General features: G+C 39.9%; 2 protein-coding genes across 3 annotated transcripts in view; one reads left to right on the top strand and one right to left on the bottom strand.

The window, feature by feature from the left end:
- Positions 1 to 4228: 4228 nt before the first annotated feature.
- Positions 4229 to 7523, top strand: LOC117307322 (solute carrier family 10 member 6-like). The gene is made up of 3 exons (XM_033792044.1): positions 4229 to 4796; positions 6149 to 6353; positions 6839 to 7523. Exons 1-3 carry the CDS (start codon positions 4408 to 4410, stop codon positions 7370 to 7372), a joined length of 1128 nt encoding a protein of 375 aa, XP_033647935.1. The 5' UTR covers positions 4229 to 4407; the 3' UTR covers positions 7373 to 7523.
- A 4863-nt stretch (positions 7524 to 12386) lies between these two features.
- LOC117306773 (serine/threonine-protein kinase WNK-like) overlaps positions 12387 to 24386 on the bottom strand; it is a 71428-nt gene continuing 59428 nt past the window's right edge. For both annotated transcript variants that reach the window (XM_033791273.1, XM_033791274.1), the window contains exons 14-16: positions 21741 to 24221; positions 19825 to 19901; positions 12387 to 18298 (exon numbers count right to left, since the gene is read on the bottom strand). In XM_033791273.1, the coding sequence (XP_033647164.1) occupies positions 17260 to 18298; positions 19825 to 19901; positions 21741 to 24221 (3597 nt within the window). In that variant the 3' untranslated portion in view covers positions 12387 to 17259. The remainder of the gene's footprint in view (positions 18299 to 19824; positions 19902 to 21740; positions 24222 to 24386) is intronic.

Here is a 24386-nt window from a genome sequence, read left to right as displayed (position 1 = left end):
AACTTGATGGCATGTTGGTGACCTTTGAAACCATTGCATGGTCAAATTGTGTTATCGAGAAATGGTTTGGACATTTGTGAAACACAAAATTCCGGACCCATTAAAATCCAGCAGCATGTTTCTGTTGATCCTTGGCTTGGTTGGCAAAAATGGATTCTAAAAAACAGGCTTCTCTTCTTTTTCTTCAATATTAATTGGAACAATTAATTTGTATTATATAAACATTTAAATTGTATCTAAAACAAATTGCTATGGGTATTTTTGTCTTTAAGAGTTTTGTATATTAATAATTTAAAGGAGGATTTGATTTCATAGAAAAATTTAATCTTTTCACATTCAGTGGAACATGAAACTTGCAGTTTATTGTGAAAAACAAGAACAAATATATGATTTTATGCATTGCATGGTGAGGTATCAATATATATTTGGTTTGCGGTAACACCATATGTGTATCTACATGTACTTGAGTTTGTACTTTAGAGAACTGTCTTGCTATATATTCTACCGAGGAGTGGATTTTTCCGATTTATCAGGAGAATTCTCAGTTCTCGCTTTTAACTACTTCCTGGGCGGCTGGGACTACTACTTTATCTTATAGGATCATTTTTAACGCACATTTTTAGCTTGCTCTAGTCATCGTCAGGAGAACAAAGTCACTCAAATTTAAGTTTTAGCCTTATTTGAAGCTAGCATAGTGTTTCTTAGTACAATATCTCCTCAATAGTTGAGAGTCAGTGATATTTTGTTTATCTGTATCGAAAGTGCCAGACTAAAATGGCAAGCAAATTTTTTCGATCCTTCGTTTTACAATCTAAAATTTAATGTCCATATTAACATTGTCTCTCTGCAAGTTGCTCCATAAATCAAACAATATCAGGTTTTTATAGAAATGCTGTACAAATTATATACATTATCAATCGTAAATATGATTAATATGTACGAGGTGGTAAGATTCAAAATATTTAGTTGGATAGTTTGTTTTTACTTAATTTGTACCAACACAGTAATGCAGACCGGTATGCTTCGTTTTTAAGAGGGCACAGGCACCGAGTGCACCCTTTGAGGAAATTGTCACTTTCTACTGGAGCATTTCAAGGGCACCAAGGCAGCGTCAGACCAGGGGGCATTGAGGCAATCGCCCTGGGCCTTCATTGCCTCCGTGAAGTATCTGGCCTGGTATTCTCAAGCTACTGTGTATAGACACAGTGTGTCTATTGGCTTTACACAAAGTCATTTTAAATAGACAGTCTATAGTCTGATATCCAGTTATCACATTTTAGGCATAGCTAGATCAGTGGCTATGGCTACAGCTGTTGCTAAGGGTGGTGTTGCTATGGGCACCCTATGCTTCAACACTTGTTCATGTGATGCCTCAGCTGCAGCCACAGCCACTAACTCAGACACAGCTTTAGAAATAGATGGTTACTTTAGGTTTTTCAAAACACACAGTGCTGGCTTAGACTGTTGTTGGCCATCTTTAAAGCCCTGTATCTCAACAGCGCATTTGAGGGGGGGGGGGGGGGGGTATTGGTATTGTGACTTGTATCAGCCTACAATATTTTGTGGGTATACCATCCATCCATCTTAGTTTAAAGTTAATACAGAGCCCTTTTTCAAGGAACTGCTTACTGTAAGCCAAACATCAATGCATACTTATGGTATTGAATAATTCCGCGCTTCTATATAAGCCTATTTTACAGGCTAGCAAGAAAGCATGAGTGCAAACAAATGTGTTGTTTTATAAAAGCAAATTCACTTTACATGAAGCTACTATCTGCCTGGTAGATGTTCACAACTTACGCTGGATTAGCTTGATATGATATGAATCATAATGGGACTCATTCCTTCTGACCCCCCCCCCCCTCCCCCTCCCCCTCCCCTAAGAAAACTACAAAAAAAATTGCTTTTTGAAAATAATAACACTTGTATGTTAACACTTGTATGTAACAATGTATCAGTTTTTTTCTCAGATGCAACTATAAATAAAATAAGTTGTTTGCTGCTCAATACAGGAGTCAAACTAGCCTCTTGTCACCAGGCCACGCTGTGTGGTCTTGCGATAAATCATGACACTTTGATCAAGAATGCTCAAGTTGGTAGATCCAAGACCTTTGCATTATCTTTCTCAGCCTAGCTACCATGGGCAGCACGCCGTATCGCCCGCTAGCTTTGCGTGTGTCTATTCTTGGTTCGATTTCCAGCTTACTACAGACAGTCGACAACCAAAATGAAATCAAGAAGAAAAGCGTGCCCTGTGTCAAGTTATCTCATTACGATACTTTTTCAGTGAGTATAATGTTAGTGACGTCCTGGACCAAGTTGGTTAAATTTCCACCCATGCAGCGATTTTTATTTTCTGCAGGACTGACTCTTTTAGAACCGAGTTTGAATTTGTCCAGACATGTGTAAAAGTAGCAAATTGGTATGACACTGCTCAAGAATTGCAAAGGTCGTGGGTTCCAATCCCACCCGAGTAAAAATGTCTGTGATTTTTTTCACAGGACTCGGGGAAAGTACTGAGTATACAGTGCTACATACATCGGTGTATATGGGTAAAAAAACAAAAATTAATATTCTTTATCCCCGATGCAAATTTAACATCTATTAAAGTAGCAAATTAGTTAACGCATATTTTAGTCAATGTTTGTGTCTCTCGACTGTATACAGACTTGCTGAAAAGATTAGCACTGTAATTATTTCTTGCCATTTTGGCATGTTTGTTTTGTTTTTTGTTCTGGTAATTAAACACATTAGAATACTTTATTTGTGAAGTTGGTTTGAGTGTTCTGTTGTTAACCTCATGGGTGTCCTGAATACATTTGCAGCGGTGGCACTTTGGTGGCACTTTCTTAGCCTGATCCCCTCCAAATTTCATGGTTGGCCAAAATTGTATTTGTGCAACAAGGGTGTTTTTTTTTTCTTTCATCATTCTCTTGCAACTTCGATGACCAATTGAGTCCAAGTGAGAATTCTGGCCTTTGACAATTACCAAAGGTGTCCAGTACCTTTAATGGTATGAGGTTCGCTCTACACCAGCTCAGAAATTACACTGGTGCAAGTCTTTTAATGTGGTATTGGGTATTAGTTGAGGATTGGACGATAGCGATAGCTGTTCTACAATGTATGTGCGTTAAAAACGTGCGCGTGAGCTCAGCGTCAGTGTAGTGTTTTGCGTTATGCAAGGGTAGAATTTGGAAAGAAGTGATGCAAAAGAGGAAAGGTTCACTTCGGTAGGTTTCAAACAATGGCTGGATATTATTAGTACAGTAAAAATGCCATATAAAAAATTACATCAAACAATTTTTAAGAATGCACTAATGTGTGTGGAAGAACCTCCACACATATAGGGCAACTATACCCCAATTATGTTTCCATACTGTTCCCCATATCTGATATACCAAGGGCAGAGCAACTCAAACAGTACCTACATGATCGCGTCACACTATATCATTATTTGTCCACAGACAACCAACACACCAACAAAAACATTTCATGGTTGGCCAAAATTTAATTTCAGCAACAATGGTGTTTTTTCTTCTTTCATCATTCTCTTGCAACTTTGATGACCAATTGAGTCCAAGTGAGAATACTGGCCTTTGACAATTACCGAAGGTGTCCAGTACCTTTGCAATTATGTTCGCTCTACACCAGCTCAGGAATTACACCGGTGTAAGTCTGTTAATGTGGTATTGGGTATTAGTTGAGGATTGGACGATAGCGATAGCTGTTCTACAATGTATGAACGTTAAAAATGTGAGCTCAGCGTCCATGTAGTGTTTTGCATTATGCAAGGGTAGAATTTGGAAAGAAGTGATGCAAAAGAGGAAAGGTTCACTTCGGTAGGTTTCAAACAATGGCTGGATATTATTAGTACATCATAGAACTACTGAGACATCAACTTTTATTATTCATGCCACTCATTTTTGTTATTTTATTGTTCATGTTGCTGGTAGTTAGCTTAATTAGAAAGAAATCCAACATGAAATACAATTTAGGCTTCCACTGTGCGCTGCGGGGTAGAAATTTAACCGATAAATACTGGTACCTGGTAGTTGCCAATAACAATTATCTCTGGCACAGTTGTTTGATACATTCTGGGTACTCTATGGTGACTTTACCACTAGTCAGTGTTTTATGGCTACGTGTGAAGTTAACAGATGGGCAGGCCCATTTGTTTATTATTATTGTTATTATTTGTTAAGTAGCTTTTGCTAGTTTGACAGCTTATGACAATTTCGCTCTCATGCCCATCGCAGTAGACAGAAATATCCAAACAAAATCAATACTATGTGTGTAAACATGCAGGAATCATATTTAACTGTAGAATGAAATGTTTGCTTTACTATAACAGCTTGTACAAAGCAAATACTGCGCACTACTTTGGGTGAATTACAACTTGTACTACAAATGGACATGGTCACCCAATATCTTACAATGGATGATGTGACAACAACAGGTTTGCCAAATACGACAAACCAATATGAAAGCGGCAACATAGGTTTTAATGTGTACATCTCCGACACTATTCTTATGTTCCTGACAACTCTCGCCATCAACCTAGCTATGGGGTGCACTCTGGATCCCATTGATCTCAAACGACAATGGAACACCCTCGGCGGGACGCTAGCCGGGTGTTTATCCCAGTTCCTGATCTACCCGGCATTGACTTATCTAGTCAGCCATATAGTGGCCCTTCCAGCTTCATCCAGCATTGGACTGGCTCTACTTGCCTCGTGTCCAGGGAGTGCTTTGACTAGTATGGTGACGTACTACATAGACGGTGACGTCTGCTTAAGGTAGGTCAAAAATATAAAGAGGATCAATTTTTTTTCTTCTTGTTTTTTTAAATAGAGCATCAGGTTTAGTCAAAGGCTGATCTAGCTCAATACAGGGGCGGGGCCATTTGGGTGTGTCTGGCAGGCACGCCCCACCACTGAAAATGTCTGCCAGTGGCCATTTAATGGTACTTGGGACGGATATACCAAACATTTTCCAGTAGGTTTCATCAGGTCATTTTGGCGTTTATGGCCTGCCCTATTAAAACATCTGTTGGAACCCGAGCACTAGTACTTTCAATTATTCGCCTCTAACACGGTCAGCCATTTGTATGTAGAGCCTTGAACTGGGGGACAGCAGTGAATAGAAGCATAACGCTTTCATCCAATCAGATGCATAGACTAATAAATCAAATGAAGCATGAAGTTAAGGCTGTACATGCACGTGGCCAATAATAATAATTTGTTGAATTTATATTGCACTCTCTCCAACACTAGCCCGTCGTGGGCGCATTAACAGTAAAAATGGCATATAAAAAATTACATCAAACAATTTTTAAGAATGCACTAATGTGTGTGGAAGAACCTCCACACATATAGGGCAACTATACCCCAATTATGTTTCCATACTGTTCCCCATATCTGATATACCAAGGGCAGAGCAACTCAAACAGTACCTACATGATCGCGTCACACTATATCATTATTTGTTCACAGACAACCAACACACCAACAAAAAAACTCAATGCTTGCGGTATTAGCGCATATATCAAACAATTCCAGGTGAAGTTAACAAACTTTCTTGTCCTAGTTCAAACCTAACTTATTCAAATAATGGCAAAGTAGACCCGTCTATCAGGCCTGGGGTGGATTTCTTATCTTGAGTTAAGAGGAATTACTCATCCTAACTTAGTACTAGCCTTAAGTTAGGACCCCTGGAATTTTATCTCTGAACATGTTGAAAGGGCAAGGCCATTTTCATTTTGCAAAGAGCCCTTCCATTGCAAGATCTTACAGTCAAAGGGAAACTTTCTGAAGGGCCAAGACCAGGGGCAACGAAGGCCAGGGCCTCTGTGGCCTGTGTCTGATTCCAGGCTAGGATTCGTTAGGACGAGTGACTTTTGAGTCCTAACTTAGGATGGGTTCAATGTGTCCTTTTGTATATAGATACGGAACTTAACTCTTCCTATGTTGAATCTTTCAATTAAAGTTGGGGAAATTTTTGTCAAATCGATGGTCAGTCTATATTTGATGTGGGACCATGTGGGAGGTAAACAACTTCAATTGTACATTTTATGTGGAGGTAATATCCACACAGAAATGTAATTCTTTTTCAAAAATTTGAAATTTCCATTTCATGTTTATTTCTTTAGTCTCTGCTTGACAGTAGTCTGCAGTGCAGTGTCAATCGGATTCACACCAGCAATGGTTCATATCTACTCAAGGAGCTGGACTCATAAAACATTACACGTTGCTCTGTGGCCCATGGCGTCCTCATTATTCCTCCATGTGGTGCCACCTATCATCGGATACGTCATCAACCTCAAAATGAAGAAGATCGCAAAAGTTCTTAAAATGGTATGTACAAAAAGCAGCAATGCTGTAATGTTTTTTTATATTTTATTGTGACCAAGTTGAAAAGAAACATGTTTGAATTGTAAGTGACATTTATGTCATTTAGCAAAGCTCAGGCTTGTATGCTTTGTTTTTTGAAAAGACAAGGGCACCAAGGCATTTTCTCCTTGTGAAGGCACCCTATAAGGAAATTAGGGGGTGTAAGGGTATAAAAACAAAATGAATATTCTTTATCCCTGACGCAAATTTAACATCTATTACAAGTCCAAATACTTTGGTATTGAGTTACCATGGACTGGTGGGGGATATGGGAGAGTACTTACTCCTCTACCTTCAAATATGAAGTCATGCAGCAATATAAGAGGCCATACGGTGTGAGTTCTCTTAAACAAATTGGGGTTGGAACGGGTTTAGAAGATACAGTTTAGCCCAAATGGCCTAGAAGCATTTAATGAAACAATATTCAAATGAACTTCATGTCATTACAGATCTGTATTGTGATTGGTTTGCTGAGTTTCAACAGCAACTGCATTATGCAAATTATAGCCAACGCCAGCCACATGTCTGAGATAACCTTCAACATGGTCCTGTTAACACTCCTACTGCCCCTTATGGGGTGGGGCTTGGCCAACTTGCTCGCCTGGCTGTTCCGTCAGAGCATACGAAAACGCCGTACAATCGGTGTGGAGGTATTACTGCATAACGTCCCGCTTGCGCTGGTCATCATCGGAACGGCGTTTCATAATTTCGACAAAAAGGAGGAAGTCTCGGCCGGCCTCGCCTTAAATATTCCGGTCATCGAACTCTACGGAGTGCTGGTGGTGTTTTTTTATTACTTACTACATAAGACGAACTCCGAGGCAGTCGGGAGGATGCCCAGAGCCGAGCCCGACTTACCCGAGTTAAGTGGAAATGGTGCTGTGGGATCTGAGGGAGGGGCACCCGATTGGGCAGCTGTGGTGTTGGCTAATTTGAATATGCAGACAATGAGCGGTAGAGGGAAAGAAACATCTCACAAATAAAACAGAGTGGACATTGCTGGGGTAAAGGGGGTATCAGGCCTTGAGCTTAGCTCTCAAAGGGGCACAGCAATTTTACTCTGATAAGGGGCACTTATGCCTTGCGGAGGCCACCACAGCAAGTGCCTGCACAGGGCACCACGGCTTTTGAAAAGAGAAGGGGTTCACCCTGGTTCGATTGTCAGCATATTGCGCCACAGCACTGTGTAAACCATTACATAGTGCTATTGTAAAAATGTTAAGGTCTCATCATTCAAACATAGTCCCACATACCTTGCAGGAAAATACTGCATGTTAAAGCGCCTTGAGCGTCACTGAGTGATGGACATGCGCGCTATATATGACGCCACTTTTATTAATCGTATAATGAGGGCCAATTCTGTATTAACACCATACAAATCAGACAAACAGCACACACCACGTGTTGTATAGCTGAGACAGCTGTTTTATATTTGACTTGTGCACTGTTTTAACCTGTCGGTTTTGGCTTATTATAACATAGAACCCAACACATGCATTTTCTTTTTACCAGTATACAAATTGACCAAGATGTGTCGGGAAAGAACAGCGATTTACAATCAACTCTTCTCTCGGTCGCATTGTAGACAACTTATTTCAAGTAGATGGTTTGTTATGCACAGAGCATAACACACGAATGAGTTTTGTTTTTAATGATTTTAAAAAATTTATTAATTATTAATACGCAGTATCAGATTGACATGTTTTGTTTGCTCTTTCTGGGCACCAATACCAATTAATATTATTACTTTTTTTACAATTATCATATAACCATTAACAAATTTATCAATATATTGCAATATACAAGTACATAATAACTTATTAGTAACACAAAAAAAGGGTTAACGTGGAGTAAAGCTGCTATATGACACAGGATATTTAACCAAAAAGAAAAGAGAAAAGTGAATTTCGATGTATGTAACAACTATAAAATAATACAAGAAATGAGGTCGATTGTTACAGCTTTAAAATAAAAACCAAATGTTGTGCAACTTTCATAGTGTCAGATACAAAATGAGAAATACAACCAAATTCATTCCAGTGGGCGATTATGAGATTTGATACTTAGTATATTTCATAATGCTACTTAGCAAAATTCCCAGTTTAGGCTGACGGAACCTGTCAGCCACAATTCCACCAAACAATTTCTGTTGACTGTGACCAGGGTTGTGACCGTGTTCCCTGCATATTTCTACTTAAGTGACAAAAATTGTTCACATCAAATTTTCTTAGCAACTTTATGAAACTCTACTACTGGCTGAACCAACAGTCGTTCTGGGCTCAATTTCATAGAACTGCTTACACACAAAAAGTAGCCAATCAGATGGACCATTACTTATTACTATTTTATTTATTCATTTCGCACACAGCTCTAAATTTAGACCAGCCATCACCAAGATGTTTTCCTCTTGGTCAGGTTGCCCGATTACACATTGACAATGCTTGGTGTAAGGACCATTTTGTACAAAGGTACCAGACTATCTGTCTTTGAACCTCATGTTTGGATACTTCATAAAGCTGTTAAAGCAGAAAATACTGCTTGACAATTTTCTTTGCTCAGTAAAAATTGAGTGGGGCACCAGCAACTATAATGCAAACATAATGTAAATTATGGCTGGTAACTTGTTTCTGCTAAGCAATACAATCTGTGCTTAGCAGCAAGTTTTGGTCCAAATTGACGGCCATGGCTACGACTTAATTTCTGATCATCATGCACAGTATTTCCTTAGCAACACCCTAAGCAACAGCCATAGCAGTAGCTGTTACCGACAAATTGGATACGACCTAATATGAGGTTGATAGAGCTTGCCCCTCGCTCTGTGGAACAGTGCAGAAATGTAGGCAAACGTGTACCTTTGTCAAACAGTCAAAATAAAATTTTAAAACTGTAAAAACAGAATGGAAAAAACGAAAAATCATCTCAACTGTGTTCTCGTTCTGATGTGCAGCCAGTATGAAATTTGTTTTGTTGATACGTAAAACGTGCAAAAAACGCAAACTTAAACACTAACAAAATAATAAACTATTATCCTAGATTATGGAATGGAGTGACTTTGTGTACAGTGGAGTGTTTCTCACAAACAGAAGAATTTATGATTTTTTCTCTTCAAGAAGAATTAAACTTTTTTCTCTCATCCAAACATTTCATCATTCAAATCAAACATATCCATTAAGCAAAGTATTGAATTTTGAACCAAAACTAATTTGTTTTCTTATGAAGCAGATTGCCAGCAATTATTCACCAAATCAATGCTGAAAAGTTTTCTTTTTTCTCTTCTAAATAACAACTTCCAACCAATTTGAAACCTACATCAACCCTTCACTGTAACCCTCCTGCGTTATGAAACTTCTCATTTATAATCACACCAAGTATTAACGACCAAATAAAACCTTTAAAATCAATGAAATTAAAAGATCAAGCAGATCTCACGGTGAGAATTAATTATAAGGAACACCACTTACATATACAATTCAGCCTGTTGCATGTATTCACAACTTCACTCTAGGGTCAAGGCTGTGGCTACAACTAGATTGCCATTTAAAGGCACTGGACACCTTTGGTAATTGTCAAAGACCAGTATTCTCATTTGGTGTAATCCCAACATATTCATCAATCTGTGAACATTTGGACTCAATTGGTCATCGAAGTTGCAGAGAATAGTGAAGAAAGAAAAAAAACACCCTTGGTGCATAAATACCTAATAAACGACTTCAAGCCTGGAGTCTTTTAATATTTGATAGAGAAATTATGTTTTTCTCGAAGGTTTGTTTGGTAATCACTTTTAAAATTAATGTCAATAACAACATTTGGTTGGAAGCCTGCAGTGTATAGTGTAAAACATTTTGAAAAACTTCAAAGTAACGTGGTTATGTAAAATGATATCAGTTTTTATGCCCCAAAATTTGAACCTGAGAAGCATTACTGCAGTAACACTTCTCAGATCATGTATTCCTGTCAGCCTGTGTGGGGTAGTTTTTTTTTCAGGGTGGACAAATTCGCTCCGGATTTTCGGCAATATCTCAAAAAAGCAACCTTTTGAAATGCAATTTTCACATGCTAGATTTTATTATATAAAGTTACATTTATGTAGGATTTAAACAATTGAACGGTTCCAAAAACCAAAGGTATACTTTGCCCTTTTAAGCATTTACATGAGTCAACAGCCAAAAGACACTCTGTTGTGGATGTGGCTAGATGCCTGCCTGTATTTACATATTGACATTGAAGCCAATAGCCACAGCCAAACTGTATATGCTTATTGTAAATCCAACCATAACCTTGGAGGGTTAGTAATAATGGCATCCTCCAATCTCTACTGGTGAATAATGAACTCTTATCATACGGTGGCCATCTTGGTCAAGTTCCCTGTCAGTAACAATGCTACTTCATCATGAACACCAAGCACCAGACTATTTTCAAAACCATGGCTTTGGCTCCAGATTCAGCTCAGGCTAGCTTGACAATGCTGTTGTATTGACAGTTCACATGCTTTGTGTACACGCTCAGAGCTTCAGACGAGAGAACGGAGCCTGCAGCCAAATCCAAAGCCGTGGATTAAAAAAGGTTCTTAGTAAGGATAGACCATAGTGGCTATGGATGGATCATCACAAGTGCCCATAGTAACACCATTAGCAAAAGCCATAGCCAATAAGGACATGTCCATAATGTCCGTATTTACAATGGCTACAGCTAATGGCTAGACCACTGCATACACAACGATATTCCGATGAAGCCAATAGCTAAATATGGTACCGACTCTAGCTATATCGGAATTAGCAGCTTCGACTGCAGCTGAATGACCACACGAACATGCACTGAAGCATAGATTGCTATGAGCATAGTCATAGCCAGCTATTTCAATCTGGCTTCATACAGGTTTGTGCTGCAGGAGATAGCCCAAACTTGACCACACCATGGTAAAAGTTTCAACAACAAAAACGAGTAAAACTTACACAATAAACAGGAGTGTGCTTTACTAGTATCAGACTACCTTTAAACAAGGTTTTTAGTGCAAGAACAATGTATAAAATAGTCCAGTAAAGTGACAATATGCGGCCCATATAACAGAACCATTATTAATAATCCCATCTCATTAGATGTCTTTTAACATTAGTACTTATGCTATGTGTGATACAATGTATAAGGCCAAAAGGAGTAGAGCTGGATTAATATTGACACTTGCATTACACGAGTTCTTGAGAAATCTGAAGGTAGGTAAGAGACTACAAACATGTTATGTCATAGGGAGGGAGGGTGTTTTCATTGTGGTAATAAACATCAGCAGATGAATTCTCCCACCAAGGGGAAATTTAAGCAATATTAAACTGCTAAACAACTTTCTGAGTTCGAACCCAGGCGATGGTTGGGTTCTACAGCAGCTCAAAGGCAGAATCATACTTAGCATGGCTTTAAACACTTAGCAGGATTCGCTACTCAACTATATAAGCACACAGTATCTGGACAAACACAGAGGATTGTTCAACTATGCTAAGCTTTTTTATACTGAAGAGTTAAAACCAGCTGCCATAAACCACAATTATTTTATTACTAACTCAATTTTTCTTCTTCAACAATCAGAAATAAGGGTAGTTACGCAAAACGAAAATGGTGATATGGGTTTTATATGAACAAGTAATTACATAACATTGTGTAATAAAGTCATAAAAATATTGTTATGGAAGAATAGTAATACAGTTGTTAACAGAATAGCCATACGGCTGTTTGTGTTGAAACAAAACCCAGGGATTGCAAACGAAGCCTCTTTGATCAAGCACCCCCTTCGATCCAGTAATTCTGATCATCCAACAAACCCCTGCTCACCAAAGACACATAACTTTGGTTTTAACCCTCTTCGACAAAAATCGTTATCAATTTGTTTTCCCCTTTCAAGTTACAAGCTTTTTAATGTTGGGATAAAATAAAAAATAACTGTTCAGGTATAATTAAAATAAGTACCATTTTTTGACTTCCCTTATATAAGGAACTAAGTTTGGCTTAAACTTGATTCGTAAATTAGTACAATTCTTTTTGTTTCTTACAGTTTTAACTTTTCTGTTAACATTAAGTTGCTAAGCGGTTTATAATGATAAAATAAAACCTGTCCCTTGTTAGAATAATCACTAAGGCATACACGGATACACAGTAAGCGATTGTTCAATTTCTGGATGGATACACAAGTCAATATTCAAAAACAAATGTTGACAAACAATTTAACATCCCCCAAAAAACACTTTTCATTTTGCATGGAAAGCAGAAGGATCTGTGATTAGTTAAAAAAAAAAAAAATGACTGAACACAAACAGGATTAAGTGAAAGGAATAACGTGTTGCTATGTATTGTATTGAATAACCACTTTGTTACTATGAAAGTGGCCATGTTGTAGGGCAGGCCCTATGTACGTCTAAACACGTACATCAAAGAAGCATGCGGTGCTCCCGGTTTGATTTCTACTGCAGGCACACGCACACACGCTTACAGACGCAATGTTGTAGGGCAGGTATTTGAATGGTGACGTCATGTTCGATACGGTCTATTGTGATTCGTTTCGATTAAGTATGATGCATGTCGATTTTTTGTTTCTATGATACCTTCTGAGTGATATAGTTAACTGTCTCTGAGTAATCATTACAAATTATGCTGACCTTCAGACAGCAGATGTGGTAGCTTGGCTAGGTAATTATACATTCTTAATCACCTAACAGACTAGTGTGTGGACATCATACCACTGGTCTGCTGTGCTTTTATTTTAGGGGGCTCCAGTGCGATCTTAAGGCAAAGCACTCTGCTGAAACTGTGGTGTCTTTATAATTATAGGCATTTATCAGGTGCAGGTAAACATTGTGTCAAAGTGCCTTTACACTAACCTTACCCCGCTTAATATATTTCACTCCTGAAACCACCTACTTATCATTCACGATCAACCTTGCAGGTACCCATTTACTACTTGGTGATGAGAAGTAGTCTTATGTATCATGCCCTAAAAAAGTATCAGCCAAAATTGGGATTCAAACCCACGCTCTTATGACCTGACCATCAGAATTTGATATTGATGCGATAGATCGCTCGCCCACGACATGCTATGATATATTGTACGAAATATTAACCCTATCAAATGACAGAGAGGACTGTCCATGTTTCAGTGTTTGCTGTACCCCTATCGCAATCTGACACTTTGAGTTTATCACTGGGTTTCATGAAGATTATTAAACAAAATATAAATGAATGTTCAGTAGACATATTCGATCACAAACAAATAAACACTTAACTGGACTTATACAATTGTTACTGTGGTTATTATTATTCATTTCTTTTTGGAGTGCCAAGGAGAGGTTTTTCCTTTTAAATTTTCACTTTGACTCAAACGTAACCCTTACAATTAAAGCAGGCACATTTTTAATATTTCCATGTTAAATAATACAGTTAATATTTACAACAGCAAAAAGCTTCACCTCTTACTGGATGCATTCTTGCAAAAATGCTCAATAGCAGCACATGGAAAGGCAATGGCTAGACTGTATCGGGCAAAAGTGCTACAAAAATTTGCATATTAGGTAGCCATTCACACCATATTAGGCTGATCATATTTACATACAGGGGAGGGGCGAGATAAGTACAATAGTTAAAACCCATTTTACTTCGCACTACTTCAGTTTACAGACTTCAAAAAATGCTTCCATTACCTTTGTATACAAACGGTTTTACACAATACATGTACCTGACACAACAAGGAAGCAAATCTTCTAGCCAAGTTTTATGTAAGAACTACCCTATATTAATGCTAGCGTTAGGGGCTAACTGAAATGTAAAGTTTTTACTTCATGAAGCTTTCACCACTCCTTGATGTAATTAAAGTATAACAACTCTGGGTAAACTTGTGCTATTTTACACCAAAACCTTGATGATTTGAGCTAAACTCGAACCATGAGAAAGTGAATGTTGTTTGAATTTGTTTGTTTTAATCATCAGGGCTCAATTAAAAAAAGCTACTTAAGAAGAGAATTATGCTAAGCACCTTCCTGCTAAGCAGAAATAAGCAGGTTACCAGTCACAAACTTTACATGTGTCATGGTAGTTTGGTTGGTAACCTTATTCTGGTAAGCTACTGGTCTGGTCTGCTTCGCTAATTTTCGTGCTTAAGCAGCTCTATGAAATAGAGCCCTAGTGAGCCATGTCAGCTTCTGCAGAAATTTCAGATATTACTCTTCAAAGAAAACGAGATCCACTACAGAGCTAATACAAATTCACACTTCACGCGAAAGTGATGCAAAGTTTTGTTGTGCAAACAGTGGATAGTCTGTGGTCTGTTGCCTAATTGTGACGCACAAAAATATTGTTTTGCTTATACATTCTGCATCAACATTTGTTGCTTGATATAAGGTTATGGTGGACCCCCTTCCTTTGTGTATCCATTGTGTGTTTGGAATCTTAGGAATTCTACAGAGGATTTTAGGAGGGGGGATGATTACCTCTGTACAAAGGAGCAGGCCTGACACTACACCAAGGCACTGAAGGCGATTGCCTCCGTGCCCCCTGGTCATTGCCTTGGTGCCCTTGAAATGCTCCAGTAGAAATTTATAATTTCCTCACAGGGTGCCCTTTACCAAGGAGAAATTAAAGTATAGGAACATTATGGAGGATTCTCTCTGCGTCATATCGGGCATGGTGTATGCGCCAAGTGTGAACCGGTTTTGTTCCCTGACTCTCTCATACCAAATTCGCAATTCTCAGAAGATAGTTTACCAGATTACTAATTATCCAATGGAGTAAACACTCTTTGAAAGATGAAAATAAACAACTGACTCTGCTGCTGACGAAATATCCCTCATGGAGTGGCTAGAGTAGGCAGGGTACATTATGTAATCGCTCCCTTGAGTAACATACCCCTCCCCCCTCACAATTTCAGTTTAACAACAACCAGGGTGAGCAGCAAGCGAACTAAAAGTGACACATTTTTCTACAAAAGATATTTAGCTTTGAACTATTTCAGACTAAACCCACAAATCGAGCCAATGCCATATAGACACCAGAGTCGAAATGATTCTACTTTGAATTATGGTGAATGATCTTCACACAGAAAAAAAATCCCATTGACAGTCCGAACTGATTCTCAACTGTAATACAGCTGAAAGTGGAATAAGTGTATTACATTGTGTTGAACCAGACATTCCCATATATGTATCTTATTTAACTTTTTAGGTCAACATTGGCAGATAAATATGTTGGCAAGCAACTAACCTACATGTGTTAATGAAGTCAAGCCCAATCACACACATAATAGAACCAAACTGCAGCGACACTATTTTCAACAATGTCACTCCTCAGTATTAAAACGACTTCTTTTTTGTTTGTTTTTCTTAAAAATAGGCGAAAAATCGTTTACCAATATTTTATACACTCAGGTTTATTTATTAAGAGTCGCAACCACCTTTACACAAGATTATGTATAATACAGTTTACTCGGGTGGTGCCTATATTGTACAGTAATAGGGTCCCTTTACAAAGTGCACACAACTGGAATGGTGTTAAGTTACTTACATTAGTGGGCCCAATCTTACAGAGCCAAGAAACAATGATTAGTCGTCAAATTATCTCCTCTCAAATCATCAAGCAACTATTGGTGAGGAACCAGTCGGAAGCAATAAGCATCATTGTTCCATCATATATTCGCTTAGTAGGATTTGAAAGAGCTAAGCAAAAATTGAGTTTCACAGCTGAGCTCTATACAAACCAGGTCCTGGTGCTTTTTTTGTTTTTTAATTTACGCTAGTACACGGCCAGTGAGTGGTGGGGAGAAAGTGACTGTAAGTACTTGATACACGGTTGAAGTGATGGGGATAGTAGTTGAGGTTTAGTGTGTTTCACATGTGCAGAAATTGTATGAGTGTCACAGGATTGACAGCATCCAAATATTTGGAACTGTACCCTTGCCTTTTTTTTCTGGTAAATCAATTTCTTGTTTAGTACACATAGATAATGAGGTGCTATGACATTTTTATGTTTCCTCTGCCACTGAATGCACATTCAAATCTCTAATGATCATCCCTTCGTGGCTCAATTTCAGAGAGCTGCTTAAGCAGAAAAAAACCAGCTAAGCACAACAAACTTATGCCTACCAGAACATGCTCCCAGCATGTTGACTGGTAGTCTGCTTAATATTGCTCAGTAGAAAATTGCCAAGGGCTATTTTCTGGTTAAGCAGCTCCATGACATTGGGAACAAATGTGAATCTTCGGTTGAAATTCATTTCACAATCAGTTTTCTCAAAATGCCTCCGACTTTAAGACCAATTTGCAAAGATTTTCAGCAATCTTGCAAGAGTACGATCCCACCTAAAAATCTGTAGGAATTTTGGTATTTTACTTTGATTGGGAAATCACAAAGACATCTACTGTTTAATTAATATGCCAGATACACTGATACAGTGATCCATGCTTAGCAGTGATCCATTCTCTAATGAAGGCTTTGCGAATGGGTTGGAAACAGAACATTAGGTGTTCTTAAAATTTAGATGAGGAATAGGTAATTATTGGGTTTTACTTCAGCTTTTTTGTTTTCATAGTTGAACGATCAACGAATGTGAACACACCATGGCTCAATTCCAAAGAGCTGTTTAAAGCAGAACATATTGCTTGAATGTTTTCTACTTAGCACAAATAAGCAGGATACCAATCACAATTTGCCAATGTGAGATGGGACTGGCTGTTAACATTACTCCAGTAGGCATTATTTTGTGCTGTGTTACTTTTTGTGCTTAAACACCTCTATGTAATTGGGACCAGAGTACTACTATCCCACAAAACCAGAATGGTTAGACTACGGATATTATTTAATTTCTACAAATTACTGGTAATAGCAATAATAAACAGGTGACCTATTGACCTTTCGGCGTCTCTTGCTGACCGGCGACCTTCACTCCCGCCCCTGAAGCCGTGTTACTCTGAAGATCCTGCCGCACTTGATTCTTGCGCAACTCGTTAAGGCTGACCTTCTTCTCAGCCTCAGTGGTGGCGGTTCTGACTGGGGCTTTTCCTATCTCAGCCAGTTTGAATTGATCTTCTGTAAACACAACCTTCTTAGAGGATGATTCGCCTGTTGTCGGTGAAGCCTCTTTGGGGTCTTGGGGTCGCCTAGCTATAGGGCCGCTTTCCACCCATTTGGGTTCCTCTCCATCTGGGGTAAGCACCTGTTCGTTGTTATCAGACACACTACCCTCAGAGGGTGTTGGTGAAAAGACGCCTTTGTTCCCTGCCTCCTGCTCGATGTTTGCTTGAGTGGCGAGTGGAGTCACTTCAGCAGTGGACTCTACTTGCTGATCGGCTGCATGGTTGACCTCAAGGCTTGTTATGGGAAGAGTCGTTGCTCGCTGCCTGATAGAAGAAGCTGCAAGCGCAGTATCTGGAAGCCCGTTACTGTGAGACTCTGTGAAGCTCTCGCTCTTGTTCAGGCGAACTGGCGGTGGTGGCATGGGCGCTGCCGACGTAGTAGAGCTACTCTGAGGAGCAATGGCTGAACTTCCTCCTAGCCTTCCAAATCCTGCCGGTATGGCGAATGTGGGGATGGAACTTTTTCGTAAGTACATTTTGGGTGCATTCATGACGTGCCCGACTGTTGAGCCACTGGTGAAGACGGGCGTACTTGTGGTCGTCACGATGCTCGGTCCGCCTCCTGGTATTTGATGCAGGGGAACCATGCTTTGATTCCAGGGTCCTGGTGTGTTGTACAAACCTGGGTCCTGCTGCATTGCAAACGCTGCCTGCATGGGGTAGCCTTGGGGTAGGGCGAGCCCACCTTGGAATGGGTAGAACTGTGGGTACATAAACGGCTGTGGCAGGACAAACTGAGCTGGTCTCTGGAACTGCTTCAACTCCTCCTGTTGTTTCTGTAAAAGCTGGGACTGTTCATCCTTATGTCTTTTCAAGAAAATGGAAGGAAACAAAAAGAAAAGTTGGGCATTAGAGACAAACGGAATGGAGTCACATGGTGTTTAATCTAGTAGCACTTAGTAATATTCATGGAGAATTAAGCCTTTTTGTATTTTATTGGATAATTAACAGAACCCACAACCCAATTAATTAGTTAGGCCTATACTACATGATACTGCCAATTAATCCTGATATTCAATATTGATACATTCAAAGAGGTCTTGAAAACTATCTACATAACCATACATAAAACAAATACATTGGGTGCATGGGTCTCCCATAACAGGCCTAGAGGATGAATACCACATGAATGTTAAGTTTCCGTGGTCTAACAGACTCTATAAATTAACTGCACATTATGACAAATACACAATTTGACTAAATGGGTGTTCCCTTGGTCTAGAGGATAAAACCCCCGGATAAAACCCCCGGGAACCCAGTCCCTCCCTCTCTACACCACAATGACTAAAGGGCCGTTGTTGTGGAGAAAAGGACCAGGGTAGTGGAGTAAAGGATTAGGGTAGTAGAGTAAAGGACCAGTGGAGTGAAGTAAAGGACTTGGGTAGTGGAGTAAAGATTGGGTAGTGGAGTAAAGAACTAGGGAAGTGGAGTAAACGACTAGGGTAGTGGAGTAATGGACTGGGGTGGTGGGACTAAGTCTCCCCTTTGTCTAGAGGATAAAGCCCCTCGCACTTCAGGGCGTTACATTTCAGAGAATATACATACTCTCTAAATTAACACAAATATAACAAATCAACAACTGGGCTACTAGGCATCCCCTTGGTCTAGAGGATGAAGCCCAAACCCATAGAAGAGGATTTACAGACCCTCTACATCACCACAAAATAAGAACCAAGTGTAGAGGACCTTGGTCTCCCCCTTGGTTTGTCCTTTCAGGTGATACATTTCAAATGATCAATGCAATGATATAATGAAAATTTCAATATGTATACAAAGTGCCTCCTTTAAAAAAAAAAAAAAAATATGCAGGCATATATTATGATAAAACAACATCAAAATACAGCATCAATATAGCATCAAATTACAGCAATAAATACATCAACAAATACAATCAAAATGCAATAGATTCAAAATACAATAGATTGAAAATACAATACATTCAAAACACAATACATTCAAAATACAATGCAATGAAATTGTCATGTTTAAATCATCAGATAACAACACAGCTTGCAAAACGTTATCAATATGAAATACACAAATATAGAAATGGGTTACCACACAAAATTGAGAAAAATGCAACAATTTAGAGTACATATAAATGCATTTGTTAAAACCACCACAGAGGGGGCAGCATGTGTTTGACCCTCTCTTAGGGGAACATTGAAGACTAATTTTCTCCAACATTTTTACTTGTAGGCAACAGCCAAAACCAAAGGCACAAACACAAATCAGTAAAAAACACAAATTGTCATCACTGATATTTCTTGTCTTTCATGCAGTTGCTATTTCACTGGAAAAAAAAAGCAACGAAGAAATAGTTTGTCTTCTACCTTTGGAGCATTTCCTTCAGTTCTGGCCTATCGTCTGAATCCCCAAAGTTGAAGCTCATTGGTCCAAAGAGTTGGTTCTATGAAGTATGAAATAAGAGAAAAGGTTTGTTTTTTTAGTTATTTGTTTTTAAATATGATTATTACGGATAGCCAATTGGTACCAACAAGCATTTGGGGATGTCGTGCCGAGGCCTTCATCCTGCAGTGGATCGACAAATGCCTTGAAATAAAAAAACTGAAATAAAAAAAAAAAAAAAAAAAAACAAGCACAGTTGATAGACAATTGTACAGACCCTTTCCATGTCAAATGTGGCTACTGTTTACTCAGCCTGGGTGACTAGTGGAATACACAACTAGTTATGCCTCAAATAGTCGCGACTTTGACACTAGTCGCAACTATTTTGAATTCCCAAGATGCATTGTGGCATATTTGTTGCTGCAGGTGCAATAAAGTAAAATTGATGCTGAAAGGATTGAAGGACTGCGTCACTGATGTCTGATCAAGTTTCGTAAGAAAATTATGTTGTCGTGAATAGTTGTGAGCGACACAATTGGTTCACAAACAAGTCAGTCGAGACTATTTTTGTAGTAGTCGTGGCTGCACGACTAACCAAGTAGTTGAAAAAAGTAGTTGTGACATGACTAAGCAATCAACTGCCGCAGCTTTGACACTCGTTCCACTAGTCATCCAGGCTTACCCATGGTTCAGCCTTATTATGAGAGTCAAATAGTACGTCTACCCATTGCAAACTAGCTTAATTTAAAAGGGTCTACAAGTTGGTGTGTTTGACAGAGGGCGTCCTCGCTTTCATGTGCACAAAATGTGGCCAATCAAAATAAAAATTAAGTCCAAATAATGGGATTAAAAAGAGAAGTCCTTATTTTACAGACTTGTTAAATACATGCCAAGACGTAACCCTGCATGCTTAACCTGAAATGTGGACTACACAGTACAACACACAGGGGAACTGACTCCCAAACCAGCACAACCATGATTGATTGAGGTTATGAGGTCAAATGAACTGGGTCAACATGTGTGATTTTATCATCATACAGCAATAATACCCTTTTGAGATATGGTGGCCACTATAGGAGTGCACTGTGTGGTTTGGGTGTATACAGACAGATTTACTCAAACCTTACAGTGTTACATTTATAGTATTGTGCACTGTCGACCATCTCAAAATGGCTTATGTGCATAATCTGAATCAGAAAAAAATTTCTACACAGATTTCAATGCAAAGTTAACAAGCACAGTGAAGAATAAACTTGCCGGATGTCTTAGACCATTTCTTTTATCCCTTTGTTTTAGCCAGTCATAATGTATTTTTTATTATGTTTTTAACAATTGTAAATGATGTCGCATTTCAGCAGTATGCTGCTGTGACATTTTTAAGTAAACAAATCATGAACAGCCAAGAGATTTTCAATAGTACGTAGAGTTTAAAGAAACATTACAGAATTGGTAAGAAACAAATCTTGTCAAAGATCACAGATTCAAGACTGAAACGATCTATTAGTGATGATAGTAGAAAAATCACTTGAAGTATTTGCTGAGAAATAAATAATAACTAATTTCCCTCTTGGAGTTTATCACTCAGTGAGCAATTTGTTCAGTTAAAAACAGGAAAAAACTAATGTCATGCAAAATGTGTAATCTGTTTTTTTCTATATATTTGTTCATGACCGATCGATCTCAAACTTCTACAGATTTGTCTCTATACGTATAAGGTGGATGACATAAAGTGCTTACACAGCCAGCAACTGTTTTATAGCCAAAAAAAAGTATGTAATATTCCTTTAATTCACACTTTCAAATGGAACCTCTTTAGAAAAATTGGAATTGGAACAAGAAACAATTATTTCTGCCAGCATTGCATAATATAATTATTTATTTTTTTTTAAAAACCTCTTACCTGCATCCCGGGTGATAACCTCTCGGGCGGGTAGTGGGTGTAGAATTGCGTAGCAACTGGATTGTAATAACCTTCATTCTGCATGGCATTCGCTGGTGAAGGGTACATCGGATAGCCTGATGGGTTCTCTGGTGCCATCCGCTGTGAAGGGCCAATGTCAGACGCTATGCTATCTGGTGTACCTCTGTCGCCGGACGCCTTGCGCTCCAGAGTTGGGTGGGTTTGAGGGTAGGTTGCTGACGCACTTACTTCTGGCTGTCTAGACGTTTGGTCGGTTACTGTTTGGGGGCTGGATATAGCAGCTTGGACTGGTTTGGATTGTGACTCATTTGTGGTGGGTGCAACGCTTTCCTTCTCAGGTGGGCCCGCTTGCTCGGCCATAGCAGCGACATTGTCTTTAATAGTGGTCACTTGGAATCGACCTGTCACTGACTCTACTTTGCTTGCTCCATCGACTGGAGCATGTGTGTCCGTTTTAACTGGATCCTTGAGAGCTGGCGTTGCACTGGAGGTACTACTGTCAGCTTTAGGTTTGGCTTTATCACTGCCAACGTCAACACTCACTGACGGTGTCACAGTAAAGCGTCCTTTAATAACCACAGGCTCTCTCGTCATGGGAACAGTTGCATCAACATCTATGGAAGACTTTCGACTTGACGCACTCACATCATTGAGTGCACCTACACCTACACTAACATCTGGCACTGAGTGTGCCCTACTTTCTCTGCTTTCTCCATTTCTACTTGCATTGACATTTGCCGTTGACGCAGGTTGCGTGACTGTTTCATTGTCCGTCCTTGAAAGAATTTCCTTTAGCGGATCTTCGGCGACGTTCTGCACCTGGAATCTGGAAATGGTCTTAACTGGCTCGGTGTTGACTTTCTCAGCTGCTTTGACACTTTCTCCAGACTGATCAGCAGTTCCTGCAGGGTAAGGAGAAGATATCATGTCGGGATTTGAGGAGGCCGAAGACTTTCTAGATGCAGCTTGTGATGTTGTACCATGCCGAGAGCCCTCTGTAACCATGGATGCATCTGCGATACTGCTTGGGAGAAGCCCTTGAGAAACACTTGAATGAGCAGAATGAGGGACTTGATGTGGTATATTGGTGGAATTGTTCACACTAGGGGTAAGTATCGGGGCTGAGAAGGAGTGAGTGACTAGAGTGGGCTGCTCTTGCTGTGACACAAACTGTGTAGGCACATGAGATGCAGGCGCTTGTGGTGGTGGGGACTGCTGGTAGGTTGCCTGCAGCTGGGACTGTGAGACTCCTTGCTGTTGGTTTATCACCTGCTGCCCTGCAGGATAAGGCTGCATGGCTGGTGTTGACGGCTGTGAATGGACTGGTGTCACTGCCTGTGAAGCCTGTTGACTCGGGGTTGGTGTGAAAGCAGACTTTGGCTGTGGTTTATTGGTAAGTTGCTTCAACTTGGCTTGGAGATCTGCAAGTGAAGCTGAGCTCCCAAGGCCTTGCTGTTTAACAACCGGTGTGTTTGGAGCTGCAGTAGTTTGTGGCACAGTTCCAGACTGCTGCTGGGGTGGCTGCGGCTGTGGTTTTTGTTGAAACTGTTGTTGTTGAAACTGTTGAGGAAGAGGCTGCTGTTGTTGTTGTTGTTGAAACTGCTGTTGTTGATATTGTTGTTGACCTTGCTGTTGCAGATGTTGTTGAGTCTGCCGCATCATCTGAGGCACTGGTCCTCCCTGACCAACTAGCTGCCCAACACCGTTAGGGGCTGTACCATAGGCATTCTGATGGTGTAGTTGACCTTGAAGCTGCTGCATCTGTTGGTTCTGGTGCTGCTGCATGAGGCTTGCTTGGATCTGGGCCTGCACCGCTTGCCCTTGAGGCATTGCCATTGGCATCAACCCCTGAACCCAGACAGTTTGTCCTCCTTCCATCTGTACTTGATAGGGTTGGTTCATAACAGGCATCTGCTGTTGGCCTTCTGATGGCGCCTGAAGGGGATAAACTTGGATACCACCTCCAGGTCCCATCACCTGCTGGATGGGTGCTCCTTGTTGGTGCATCATGTGCATAGGGTAGATGGGCTGTGGGGCCAGGATGTTCCCCTGGGGCACTGCAGTAATGGGATTGCTCAGTGACACTGGATTCATCTCCCCTGCTGTTCCTGGGGAAACTTGGCTTCTATTTGCCTGTTGTAAGACCTTCTGCTGCTCTACCATCCTCACTGCTGCCGCCTCAGCATAGGTCCGGGGTGCATGTACGCTCCCATTGCTTGTTGCTTTAGTAGATACCTCACTTGTACCAGCTTCAAGTTTATCCACCCCAGGGACTTGCTGTTGTTCGGCAGGGATCTGATTGCTGTTTTCTGGAGGGCTTTGTTGTGCATGGACCAGGTTTGCGTTTGCGTCAGATACTTTGGGTGCTTCTGGTTGCTCCTTCTTTGGAGACACCGGACGTCCTTGACTGTCGACAAGGGTGCTGTTGCTGAAACTTTCCGGTACTTTACTCCCCGTGACCTGAACAAAGAAAAGAAGTAGATACCAAATTGATGAACATTCGATTAAAGCAGAGCAACTAGTGGGTTAAATTGGATTTGAAACTTTGCTTGGTGGAGGCATAACTAAGAGAGGTTTGGGGTAACACCATGTGAATATCTCTTTTGAGTAGGGTTGGTTCTAAAA

Source organism: Asterias rubens, chromosome 2, assembly GCF_902459465.1.
Source record: "Asterias rubens chromosome 2, eAstRub1.3, whole genome shotgun sequence".
Taxonomy (NCBI): domain Eukaryota; kingdom Metazoa; phylum Echinodermata; class Asteroidea; order Forcipulatida; family Asteriidae; genus Asterias; species Asterias rubens.
The sequence above is the reverse complement of the archived record's forward strand: the minus strand, read 5'-3'. Positions and strand labels throughout refer to the sequence as shown.

Excerpts from the sequence above, each read along its gene's own strand:
- LOC117307322 (XM_033792044.1), top strand. The coding sequence starts at position 4,408 with ATGGACATGGTCACCCAATATCTTACAATGGATGATGTGACAACAACA. Across the intron at positions 4,797-6,148 it reads GACGGTGACGTCTGCTTAAG|TCTCTGCTTGACAGTAGTCT; the intron begins GTAGGTCAAAAA and ends TTATTTCTTTAG. Across the intron at positions 6,354-6,838 it reads TCGCAAAAGTTCTTAAAATG|ATCTGTATTGTGATTGGTTT; the intron begins GTATGTACAAAA and ends ATGTCATTACAG.